The sequence below is a fragment of the Strigops habroptila genome, chromosome 2 (assembly GCF_004027225.2).
Source record: "Strigops habroptila isolate Jane chromosome 2, bStrHab1.2.pri, whole genome shotgun sequence".
In the NCBI taxonomy this organism is placed as follows: Eukaryota; Metazoa; Chordata; class Aves; order Psittaciformes; family Psittacidae; genus Strigops; species Strigops habroptila.
The window spans coordinates 120,440,185-120,453,541 of NC_044278.2; the positions used below are offsets into that span (position 1 = coordinate 120,440,185).

General features: G+C 45.6%; 1 protein-coding gene across 3 annotated transcripts in view; it reads left to right on the plus strand.

Annotated features, from left to right (window-relative positions):
- Positions 1-12,743, plus strand: part of WNT11 (Wnt family member 11) — a 28,203-nt gene extending 15,460 nt beyond the window's left edge. For all 3 annotated transcript variants that reach the window (XM_030477361.1, XM_030477360.1, XM_030477359.1), the window contains exons 5-6: positions 172-464; positions 11,343-12,743. In XM_030477361.1, the coding sequence (XP_030333221.1) occupies positions 172-464; positions 11,343-11,517 (468 nt within the window). In that variant the 3' untranslated portion in view covers positions 11,518-12,743. The remainder of the gene's footprint in view (positions 1-171; positions 465-11,342) is intronic.
- The last annotated feature ends 614 nt before the right edge of the window (positions 12,744-13,357 follow it).

A 13,357-nucleotide genomic window follows, 5' to 3' on the forward strand; every position in this document is an offset into this window, starting at 1 on the left:
GGGATCTCATTCCCTTTGCACAGGAGCTACTCTAGGGTGACTGTGCAGAAATCAGAGCAGCATTCCTTTTCTATAGCACACCCTATTAAGAAAGTGCTTTCTTTAGCAACCTTGTGAGATGTTTGGAGGTAAGAGAAAGGCATTTCCTAACTCCTGCATTCCTTTTTGCAGGTCTTGAAAGCCTCTCTTGAAATGAAATGTAAGTGCCATGGAGTTTCTGGGTCATGCTCTATCAAGACCTGTTGGAAAGGCCTTCAAGAGCTGCGAGACATTGCATTGGACCTCAAAAACAAGTATTTATCTGCCACCAAGGTCGTTCACCGGCCCATGGGCACACGCAAATACCTCGTGCCAAAGGATATTGATATCAGGCCGGTTAAAGAGACAGAGCTGATTTACCTGCAGAGCTCACCCGATTTCTGCATGAAGAACGAAAAAGTGGGGTCGCACGGGACCCAGGACAGGTGAGGGTTTCTGCAACGGGTGCTGACTGTGCTCTGAGCCCCAAAGAGGGAAGGGGAAGAGGGGAACATGTATGGATGAGAGGCAAATCATCAGGGAGGTAGCACATGCATGCAAGGTCAGGGATACCTAACACATGGTATGGTCTATAGATACCTAAGTGGTAGCTGTGGTTGAAACAGGACTGCAGACCTTCTGCATTACACAGGCAGGCACAAGATACCTTTTGAAATCCCCCACACCTCCACAGCGTCTTATAATGATCCAGCAGATGCCTGAGACTCTCCAAATCATTTCTTGCAGTCACTGCTGATGTGATGAGTTGTTACTCTACTGTAAGGCTCTTCCAAGTAGACAAGTATTGACCCAATTGCGACCAGCCCTCTTAGGCAGCATTAAAAAAGCCCTGATAACTACAAAGTTAAATTTTAGGGATTTTCTTCCACTGCATTTAACAAGTCCAGGCATGTTTGTATTTCTTATATCTCTGCAGAAGAATATCTTCATCTTATTAGTGTTAGTGATTTAAGGTCATCATACCCAGCCTCCACTAGGCATAGTGCTGTCCCCTTTCACAGGCAGCAGACATGCCTGTCTCTTCCATAATCTGTTTAATTCCATTCAAGACAAACCATTTCCGTGTTTCAGCAGTCTGAGCATCTCTAGGTGGGCAGCAGACCCTTCGACAGCCAAATAATTGTGGTTTTCAAGATGTCTCATTAGTTGTTATCTGCTGGTTTGGCTTTCTTCACATAGTTCTCATAATTCTTCTTTGCTCTTTGTGTTACTATGTTGTGGAGACTCAGACAGTCCAGTTGCAAGGAGCATGTGCCTGCCCTTTTGTGGGGTGTCTTCATTTTAACTCTTGTTTCATGTAGTGGTATTTGGACTGCTTTGGTTCAATAGAGAGAAGGTTTTTCTGTAATGAAAATGAAGTAAATCACCCAAATGCAGACAAGATACTCTTAGGATACCTTTGATTCATACAAAGTATTGAGGGAGGGCACTTTATAAGCTATCCTTTGGCAATGGCCGTTTAATCTGGAACTGCAACTCTGTAGACAATATATCACCATTCAACTGCTGGAACTGATCAGGAGATGAAAACAGTTGAGTGAGACAAGTGTTTCCTTTTTGTAGTCTGATGTTTTGGGCCAGTTTTAGTTTCATATCCTCCAAAACCAGTGGCTCGACTGCCCTACAGCAGCACTCATCTGGCACACCAGGCTGATGCTCATCGCCAGCCCAGTGGTGGAGCAGTGATTATTAAGTGAAGATGTTTATGAGTCACTGAGGACTGTAGGGAAAATACATGTGTTCAAAACAGGGTTTCTGAGGGAAAATGTAATTTGAGTGGAAGCTGTGTTTTTGTAGATTTGTGTGGATTTTGACAAATTTGTGTCTTGAAAAAGGCCTCTTTGTTGTGTGCTTTGCAATGAAAAGAATTGTGGGGATTATTTGGAAATTAATTTTATAGGAATTGTGTGAAATCAACAGACTATGTCAAAGACAAACCAAATCCATTACAGATTTGCCAAGCTAAACATTTTCCATGAGCTGACATCCTTTCAAGGGAGAGGCATGGCTTCTTCATCTAATTTCATTTTACCGCAGATTTTTGCCTTTTTATCCCAGCTAAGGATGAAAAATATGTCAAGTTCTTGAATGATGTGTTGTTTTCTTTTCCTTCTGAGGATAGGAAAATGCATATTGCAGGCATCCGTTTATCCCGAGCTGGGCGACAGCAGTGATTGTGAGCCTGCCAGGCAAGAGTCCGCAGGAAGTGAGATTGAGTGTGGATTTAGAGGACCGAGATACTAAGGCAGGAGGGGATGGTTTTCAAAAGGAACCTGTCAAGAAATACTCCTGATGTTCAAGATGATGATGGCTGCGGAAGGGGAGGAGAGTGAGATAGTCCTGTGTTGAGCTGCAGGCACCTCTCATGCCAAGTTTTAAGGTCATGTGTAGTTATGCTCATTTTCACTGCAGTCCATCTGCAGGCTCTTGAGAAGATGCCTGGTGCCTCAGAATTGGCATGTGAAACACAAGCCATAGCATTCCCCTTTCTGCCTTGAAATAGCAGAGGTAATAAACAGTGTGAAATGCACACAGTGTGCTTGCAGATTGGTCCATTCTTTCTGAGGGGAGCAGGGAGAAGGAGGAGATCTCGCTGGATATGGTTCTGAGCAACCTGGTCTAGTGGAAGGTGTCCCTGCTCATTGCAGGGTGTTAGAAACAGGTGAGCTTTAAGATCCCTTCCAACCCAAACCATTCTGTGATTCTGTGATTCCCTAACCTCCTCCTCCCATGGATGCCTTTTCCCCTTCACAATTATTCTCTCATGAAGATGATATCTAAATGTATTTTAAATGCAGTGACTCTGTTCCAGCCGGCCATGGGGCTGCAGATAGAGCTTAATGACAGGGAGGAGAGAGAAGGAACACGAAAGGGATGATGTTAGAGAGGGCAGGGAAAAATGTGGACCATGTTTACTCTGCTAAGATGTAAAAACCCTCACATGGAAATAGCCCAAGCAGGTTTCTGTTTTATAAGTAAAGTCCCAGAGGCATCTTAACCCTTTATCCTTGTGCACAGTAATTTCTTCTAGGGGGAGATCCTGCTGCTTCCTACTAGGCTAATTGTTAAGGTCTTTTATGGCAAATGCAATCAAAAAGGGATTTTTAGTAGTGGTCCCTCAGTTCCTTTTCTCTCGTCTTCCACCACCTGCCTATTCCCTCTTTGGGCTTTTTTCTGGCCATGAACGAGGGTGCAGGGATCAGCTCACAGGGTGTTACAGCGCAGACCCTGATGACTGCGGCCCAGGAGACTTTGGTCTGGGCATCTTCAGCATCTTTCCAGCCCCACTTTCTGCCCTCAATGAGGTACACAGGGGAGGAGACATCATTAACAGCCCCAGTCATCACATAATTGTTTGTGTTGGAAGGGACCTTAAAGCTTATCCAGTTCCAACCCACTGCCACGGGCAAGGACACCTTGCACTAGCGCAGGTTGCTCCAAGCCCCTGTGTCCAACCTGGCCTTGAACACTGCCAGGGATGGGGCAGCCACAGCTTCTCTGGGCACCCTGTGCCAGCGCCTCAGCACCCTCACAGGGAAGAGCTTCTGCCTCAGAGCTCATCTCAATCTCCCCTCTGGCACGTTAAAGCCATTCCCCTTGGCCTGTCCCTACAGGCCCTTGTCCAAAGCCCCTCTCCAGGTTTCCTGGAGCCCCTTTAGGCGCTGGAAGCTGCTCTAAGGTGTCCCCTTCAGGAGCCTTCTCTTGTCCAGGCTGCTCCAGCCCAGCTCTCTCAGCCTGCATTCAGAAATGAGCAGTTTTGCAACATATGGAGAAGAAGTCCTTTCTCTCCATCCTCTCCCCCAGGTCTGGTGCTTGCTCAGAGCACGCTGGAAGCAGGACAGCAGTTGATGGCTCAGTTGCAACACCTCAGACTCATTGTGTTTCAGTGTATGCTGTAGGGAAAAATCCTGCACTGGCAGGTGGATGGAAGGGATAATCTAATTGGTGGCTTCCATCTCTGTAATTATCCCTTGCATTATGAGGACTTATTGCATGTTTTTCAGGCAGGAAAGGGAATTGAATTACCTTGTAGTGGAATTGTGTGAAAATCCACTCAGAAAAGGTTCACCTGGTTACTCAAAAGCCTTTCAGTCCTCTTCACTGACAGGATTTCAAAGCCTTCTTCGAAACAAGCCTGAAATGTTTTCTGAGACACCTTGTCCTTTCTTAGTTAGTTAAAATTAGAAATGGTTTGGAAACCTGTATGCCTCCAAGCACTTGGGGTGTATCCAGATTCCAAAGTCAGGGAGCTGGACACAAACCTGAGATTTGAAGCCTCTTTGAAGTGCTCAAAATCTGATGAAGGAGCTGAGTTTTGCAACCGGTGTCCAAGGCTCCAGCAAACAGGATTGTTGCAACCACAGCCCTCATCAGCTCCAGCCAAACTCCATGTGCTTGTGTGCCACCATCACGGTTTCATAGCCAAAGAAATAATGGTCTGGATTAAAACCTGAAGAAGCTGATCTGCAGAGCAGCAAGTGGATTGTACAGATTCCCATACAACAAATGAACCACTGGGAAAAAATGTAGATGTTCCCATTTCAGAGCTTTCTTGGACAAAAGCTCCCTCATCTTTTAACAAGGTAGTTCAGTTTCTCTTTCCTGAAAAATTTGCTATTGGCTGTGAGTAAATGATAAATAATAATTTATTACCCTGAATAATAGCAGATTATAAAATTGAGATCTCTTTTGTGAGAAAAGAAGCAAAAGTATTAACCTTCTTTATCAGCTGAGTGCAATGTGTCATGTTTCAAAGGCTGTTTAAGGTCCCTTAAGGGATCCAAGGAAAGGGAAATTCGGCCATGCATGCAAAAGCCTTGCAGAGATAACCGAGCTGCTTATTACTGATCTTTCCCAGAGCAGTCTTGGAGCCAAGTGAATGCTGTTTCCTCCCTGCTGAAGATGGGAAGGAGCTCTCTCACACTGCAGAAATGGGGCTGCAATGTTGGGCTGCAGCTCATCTGTGTTTGTTAGCCACCACTCCTTAGGTGATCCACTTTGGCAACAGATGTGGCCGTTCTTTGGTGGTTGCTCCTTGCTCAAGCATTCATTCTTTTCTCCAAAAATATTAGTCTTAAGTGTCTCCCAAGTTGTTTTAGGCTGGTATGTTTCCTTGTATAGAAACAAACATGAAATTAGCTAAGCATGCATCTGACACTCAGCGGGTACTGCAAAGACTTAGTGGCTGGTCATTATCTGTTTGGCATCTTGGTGGTCCCAACAGTAGGGCTCATCAAATGCTGCAGAGAAAGGATGCTGTGGTTTTCAGCATTCAAAGGCAGCACTTGATGCCACTTGTTCACTGCCACCTCAAAGATATGCTTTGCTTTTTGTGGGTAAGGCAATTTCTTAGCAGAAGCACTCATATTTAGATGGCAGAGTGGTAGTTATGGGTAGACATCAGCATTTGGTGTTGTTTGGTTTTCGTTACAGCCTCTTTCATTTTCTGCCCCTCAGTGCAGGCACAGTAAGCGGTATGGTGAACTTTGGCTTTGAGTAGGTTATAATGTGTGTGACGATTTGGTAATTTTGGGAACTGTTTTCATGTGTGCCACCTTTTTTTCATGGGATCCAACAAATGGTGAATAACAAATAGCAAATAACTCTTCTGTGAGTGTCCTAGAAGTTTAAACTGGAGGAAAGTCAGAAAAAGGTAGCTTTATATTCCTCCCACCTGCAGTGCTATTTCTACTTTCCCAGTGCAAAGCGCTTATAGCCAGTGCCCATTTCAGTATTTGGGCCAGCTGTGTTTTGGGGGGCTTTTCTTAGTTAATCCCTAGGGAAGTTTGAATCCTTCCTTCTTTGAGAGACCTGGATTTGACCATAAAGTTTCCTGAACAGATTTGTGAATCATAAATTTCGTGGTGGAAAGAGAAATTTCACACAGTAAAATTACAGTGGGTAGTGAATTCAGGGGATAAAATATTGCAGCCAGCTCTCCTAAATGTATTTAATCCCTCTGCATCAAACCAGCATTGGAGTTAAGGAGTATCAGGGCTGGGAATGACTTTCCAATAGAGCCTGATCATTTTAGGAGCAAGACTGAACTGAGACTACCTAGTTACTGAAAGTGTTTGTGCACTTTAGTTTTAAAAGGTTTCCCTAAACAATCTGTTCTAGAGTTTTATTATCCGTGGAGTTATGTTTTTCTTAATTTGAATTCAAACTAATCATAATCTGAAATCAACCTGATTTCTTGTCTTCTTTCCTCAGTGTATAAAGAACATTTATTCTCTCTCCTTTTTGCAACAGTCTTTTATAGATGGGAAGACACATCTTCTTACAAACTTCCCTGAATCAGTTCCTTTGTCCTTTTCTACTTTCTCAACTGCTCCTCTGGCTCTCCTGGGATCGCTCCCACATTTATCTCTATCTTTCTCAAACTGTGCTGCTTACTTTGCATTTTAATCCATGCTCACAAAATGCTCTCGGCTCCTTTTGCCCCAGTGTTATCCACAAGTTTTTAAGCTCACTCTCTACTTCTCATTAATGAAAATACAGGCTGGTTCCAGGATCTCCCTTGACATCTCCTCGCTGACATGTACTATTGATAACTCTCTTTCGTACAGTTGTTCAGCATCAGTCTCTAGTCGTTCCTTGTGGATGAGAAAGCAATTTAAAAGCTATTAAGATTCTGCCCTCAAAATCTTCTGTGAAGCTGTGCACTTTGATGTATTTTTAGCAATGTCCATTGTGCTACACGTCTCCTGTGGAATTTGAGTTATTTTTCTCCTTCTTTCTTTTATATACTGCTGTATGACTTGACATTACCAGAGCAAGGGGCATCAAAGGAATGAATAGGAATTTGATTTAAAAGAAAGAAAATGAATTACTTCTTTACACAGCAGTACTGTCTTTTGGGACTTGTGGCTGCTGGAGTTCATGGAGGCAGATGGTTTTCCTGAGGTCAGAAAGGGATGAAACAAGCCCACGGCCAAGATGTCCACAAGGGGATACTGAGATGTCTAGGCAGGAACACACCTTCTATCATCCTTAATGCAACAGCCCAGGTGCTGGTGGTGTATGAGGAAAAAGACTACAGAAAGTGGCTGGATTTGTGCTTCCCCTCCTGAACAGCATCTCCCACAGCCACTGGGAGATGTATTGGGCGAGGCAGGCAGTTGCTGTGACCCAGAATGAGTTATATATGTGTGTAAGGAGCTTCCACTTAGCAATAGGACTGATGGCATGAGGTCATAGTGGACATCTGGCCCATTCTGTGGGTAGGTCATTAAAGAGTTGGCCTCAAAGTGGCTCTCAGATGCCAGATGGGCAAAAAAACCTATTCTTATATCTGCTGGTGGGACAGAAATGAACTGACATCCACAGCAAAACTAAGTGTGATATGCCCCATCCCTGGCAGTGTTCAAGGACAGGTTGGATGGGGCTTGGAGCAACCTGATCTAGTGGAAGGTGTCCTTTCCAGTGGGAAGGGGTTGGAACTGGTTGAGACTTAAGGTTCCTTCCAACCAAACCTGTTCTGTGATTCTATGATCTTCCCATAGCTTTTAAAATGAAAATCCCCCAGGAGGTAACTGTGAGATGGCTTAGCTTCTCCATCTAGGGGAAGACTCCTAGAAGTGCTGTGATGTCCTTCACCATCTCTGCGGAGGAGCCACCCCATGATGATGCTCTATGATGTTTCTCCAAATGAGGGCTGGAAAGGGGAGATTTTGGACAGGCGTATTGAGTAGGATTTGTCCAGTCAGCAGAGCTAACCTCCTCCCTTCTTACATAAAGAAGGAAAAAGCACTGTGACAATGTGAAAGCCTGTTCCTGAGCCAGGACCTTGGCTGGGATTATGCCCGAAGCATTATTTTTCACCAGTCTTCCAAGTGCTTCTAGAGGTTACGGTGTTGTGCTAAGATGCAATCGCCTGCCTTCATGTTTTCTCTCTGAGGCTCAGGAGGAGGGCATTTCTCTGAGTTGCTGGAATCGTGCTGGACCAAGCCCAAAACAAATGAGATTGAACTTAACCCATCAGCGGGGAGCTTGGTGAGATCACAGCCGCGGGCTCTGAAAGCAGATGCTCGAGGGTAGCTTCTGTGGGTAAACTCTGGTCTTTGGGCTCCTTTGTCTTCCCCCACTTGCTTTTTGTATGTATAGATACAGCTGAGAGAGTACCTCTGTTTCAGCTTGTTTAAAGAAAAAATAAAGATAATTCATCCAGGCCTAGACTTTAAAATAGAAAACACAATCTCTGGTTAATGACGTTGTAGGGAAAGTCTTCTAGAAGCCCATTTAGGTTCAGGATGGGGTCAAAAGCTTTGTTTTGGCCATTCAACCCACCCATCCAGAATGTCCCTGTTCTTTTATCCAGAACTGAGGGAAAATTGGAGAGTTTCTAATAAGATTTTGGGTTTTCCCTCTTCTTATTTCAGGCTGGGTAGGGTGGGGACAGCTATGGAAAGGTATATCTCCTAGTAGATCCACTTATTTTCTGCAAACTGCAGGAATGGGAGCAAGGAAAGGGAGATTCCCAGGTCCGAATACAGCAGGTAGAAGAGTTTTGCTCTTTGAATAGGGTAAAGTTGCCTGTTGAGTGCTTTGTACATTCGGGGAGTGAATGTCCTCAGAGGTGGAGTTAGAATGGACCCATATTCCTTTTCTTGGCCATTTTACTGAGCTGTCAGCAGGAGGTGGCATGGATGCACTGCACATCCATCACCATGCTCCTACAGACTCCCTATCCTCCTTAGGTGAACAGCCGGGCAACAACCTTTCCATCCACCGGTAAAGCTGAGTAAGGTTGTCAAATACCCTCCCCTCTTCTAATGTCAACATGCCTATATTTGAACCTTTGCTCCTAATATTTAATGCATTTGCTAATACATTTATGAGGAGTCATTTGGAGGTTTCCTGGTGGAGGGGCCCTGGCTCACAGGGGCAGTAACACCGCCTTTGGTTCAGCGTTAGGCAAACATGCTCAGTGTGGCTGCAGACCTCGGCTTCGGTAGAGGCTTTCAAAGGTTTGTAAATATTTACACAACTCCTGAATGAGGGGGAGCAGAAGGAGGGGGGGGCCTTTAAACGCTGGACCTGGAGAGGAATGCTAGTCAGGAATAACAAACAGGAGGCCCGCCTGAGTCAGAAGAAAAGAAAGGAAGAACAAGAACAAAATCTCAACACCTCATTAATCCTGTAACTTCTCCTAAAGCATTACCTCATGAGGAATTCCTATAAATCTCATGGATTTGTTTTCGTCTATTAATGGAGTGCTCAGCTCAAGTGTCCAACTCATGCTCCTCCCGCCTTTCCTTGCCCCAAATCAGCCTTAGAGTGTTTCTGTCCAAAATAGCCATGCAGAACAAGATTTCCCTATCCCTGGAAGTGTTCATGGCCAGGTTGAACAGGGCTTGGAGCAACCTGCTCTAGTGGAAGGTGTCCCTGCCCTTAGCAGAGGGTTGGAACTGGATGAGCTTTAAGGTCCCTTCCAATCCAAACCATCTTATGATTCTATGTCAGCAATTCCTCCACTCTCCAAACCGCCTTTCTCAGAGTAGTTTCAAGATTCCATCAATTTCACAGCCCCATGGTGTTGGGTGCATAGTGAGATCTGTTAGTGTCCAGCCAAGCACCTGATCAAACAAGAACACTTCCACCATGGGCTATCTTTACAGCCCATAGAGAAACAGCATCTCTAGGGCATGCTTCATTGGATTCAAAAGTCAATACCTGTTGGGTTTTCATGTCAAGTGTGGTCTAAATGTTCCAACTTGGCGTATTTTAGGAGTATGCGATAGCTGGTTTTTGAGAATGGCTGTTGATCCATGATCAATGGATCAGTGAAAGAGAATCCCCACTTCATAAGTTACTCCTGAAAACCTCAACCCAGCCACTTGCAAGTGAACAAAGTGAGGGGCCCAAGACAACGGCCAACTTATCCCGACAAGTCTGGCTTTAATTAAAAGCAGAAGCAAAACAAACAGTGGAAGTCCGTGTGATATTTGGCGACTTGTCATCCTACACTGTGCTCCTGCTGTGCTGCCTGCTCCTGGGTCAGCACTCGGGGTGTTACAGTGCCAGCTCCCCGGCTGCTCTACCGTGCTGGGAGACACTTTGAGGGGGGAAAGTGCAGAGTCCAGCCCTGCCAGTATCGGTTGTGATTTCCCTGATAGTGTCAGGGCTGGATAGTGGCTGTAACAGCCTGTTTGGGAGCTTTCCCAGCCCTGAATCATTGGCATGGAGCCTGTGCAAATACTCGGTGGCTGCAGGGTTTCTCCTCCATCCTTTTCAGGTTAGGTAGTGTTGGACAAACAACGGTGTTTGTTTTTTAGGATATCATCTTCTTCCAGCTTCTTTCAGACAGCTTTGGAGCCTGCCTGGGAATACAGATTGCTAGGGACTATGAGGTTTTGATTTGGTGGAAGTATCATGATAGCTTTGCTCATCTGTCTGTACAGGAGCTGGGTCCTGCCTGCCTTGGCTGACAGCAGCCTGAATGCTGCTGAGCCTGAACTCAGCCAGGACAGCAGTTTAATGTTATTTTGGGTGTCAGAGCTGGTGATGTGAGTGGAGCCCTGGGGCTCTCCCTGTCTCCCCTGAAGGTGTCGAGGGTTGCTTGGCTGGGTGCTCACCCCTGCCATGTGCTGGCTGCAGCTGAGATGCAACCATGCTGGCTTCACCCAGTGCCTTGCAGAGCTGTCAGACCCCAGCACCACCACCAGACAGTGCTTTGGAAAGCCCTGCAGGGAAAGAAGTGTGACCAGCAGGTTGAAGGAGGGGATCCTGCCCCTCTACTCTGCTCTCACGAGATCCCACTTGCAGCACTGTGTGCGGTTCTGGTGTCCTCAACATAAGAAGGACATGGAGCTGTTGGAGCAAGTCCAGAGGAGGCCACGAGGATGATCAGGGGCTGGAGCACCTCCTATATGGAGACAGGCTGAAACACTGGGGCTGTTGAGCCTGGAGAAGAGAAGCTGCATGGAGACCTCAGAGCAGCTTCCAGTGTCTGAAGGGGGGTTCAAGGAATCTAGAGAGGGACTCTTCATCAGGGACTGGAGTGATAGGACAAGGGGTGATGGGTTCAAACTTAAACAAGGGAGATTTAGCTTGGATATCAGGAAGAAATTCTTTATCATGAGGGTGGTGAGGCACTGGCACAGGTTGCCCAGAGAAGCTGTGGCTGCCCCATCCCTGACAGTGTCCAACGCCAGGTTGGACACAGGGGCTTGGAGCAACCTGCTCTAGTGGAAGGTGTCCCTGCCCATGGCAGGGGGTTGGAACTGGAGGAGATTTAAAGTCCTTTCCAACACAAACCATTCTATGATTTGTGCTTGCTCACTGCATATTCTTTCATCCAGGCAATGCAACAAGACTTCCAATGGGAGCGACAGCTGTGACTTGATGTGCTGCGGCAGAGGCTACAACCCCTACATGGACAAAGTGGTGGAGCGATGCCACTGCAAGTACCACTGGTGCTGCTACGTGACCTGTAAAAAGTGCGAGAGGACTGTTGAGAGATACGTGTGCAAGTGAAATCCCTCCTCTTTCCACCCGGGAGCTGAGATGCCAGCGGCACCTCAGCACTATGCAGAGAAGAGAAATCATTTCCCCGACTAGACGTCGTTCATCTTGTAAAGACACAGACTTGAAGGAACATGGTAGGAGGAAAAGAAAAAACAATCACACCAGTAAAAATAAGACCCTTAAAATCCCAAAACAAATGTCTCCCCCACCAATAAAATGCTCTCTGAGAAGAAAAAAACTCATTCAGGATGTTATCTTCTTCCCAAATATTTCCTATGGTCACCAATGATGTCCAGCCATCAAGTGCCTTAGTATTTTGAGAAACAAAAGTAGAAAGCAACTCTTGTTTGAAAGCAACTAAGGCTCACACTTACCTTCCAGCACAGGTACTGAGTCTGCATTAGGACCATCCCAAAAGGGAAAACACTACAACTTCTCAGCAATAACTGCCTTTGTTGCAGAAGACTTTTAGCAGGAAAGCATCCACCCAGATGATAAAGGTGGAAAGTTTTCGGGTCAATCCCCTGAAATGGACAACTCATTTTAACCTTTCTTTTACACAGGTCTGCGACTTTGAATTCGCTGCTGCAGGAAAATCTATCCTCGGCTTGTCCAGGCTGGATGGGGTTTTGAATTCAGCCATGCAAAAAATCCCCTGGGATCACAGAGGCAGAATAGGGTACCCTGAGAAGGACTCAGGGTCTGTGAGATAGTAGTGGAGATACTACTATGGGGTCTATGAGATAGTAGTGGAGATATTAGAATAAAATATCAAAGTGAAGTCAAAATCCAGTGGGAAAGTGGAAAAAACCCAGCTCCTGCTCTCTTTCTCTCTTGCCTTTTGGGTACGATGCCCTTAGTCAGTGATGTTCTGCTACATTAGGCTATCAAATCCTTAGGGAAATATGCCGCTGCCTCATTTTTTCCTATATAAACTATTGACCCAGCCCCAAGAAACTGCAAAGAGCATAGCAGGTCCGGTCCTGGCTGCAGGGAGCAGGGCAGCAGCTATTCCCAGCAGGAAGGAATGGGAACATGTCAGTGGCCCTGCCCTGAGACAGCAGAGAACCACTATCTGTGGCTGTACATATTTTGTATGAGAACATACAGAAATATTTATATCTCATGCTTTTGTCTACTCTACTTCCTACATAAATATATCGATATGTTATAAACAAGCATTAACAATAGTATGAAATAAATGCTGAAGTTACTGGTGCAACAGCAAAATGTTAGATTATTACGTTTCACTCTCCTACTTGGAAAGCAACCCTGAGTTTCCTCCCAAAGACGGGAGAAGAGCATGGCTCGAGGCACTCGCTGGCGTGGGATAGATAAGTTCCTTTATTCCCTGTCTCCCCAGCCTCTTCATTTTGAGCAGAATTAGCCAAGATACAGTCAATACAATGGAACATAGTACTTAGAGAAAGGAAGAGTCACCATTCTTGTTTTATATCAGCAATTGCTCTCATCAGTAAAACATCTCAGTGCTCCCAAGTTACTTAATAACAAACGTGACTAATACCTCTCATGGGTGGTTTGCTCCTGCATGTGGAGAGAAGTTGCTGTGCAGGGGAGGTTTTAGCTTGGTTTAGGTTCCCTTGCTTGCTCTTTTTCTCTTGCCATCGGCAGCCAGCTCTGTGTCCCTGTTAGGAAAGTTGATGTTGGAGAAGGGCGTCTGCTATGGGAGCAGAAGGCAGCAGAGCCTGTGAGGTCCTTCAGAGAATTTTTGGGAACCCCACTCCCCAAGGAAGTGCTGTACACAGCTGGAAAATCGCTCATACAGAAATATGGGGGGACAGTGGCTCTTTTCTATGGGGAAATATGTCTATAACACTGCAGTCTTCAT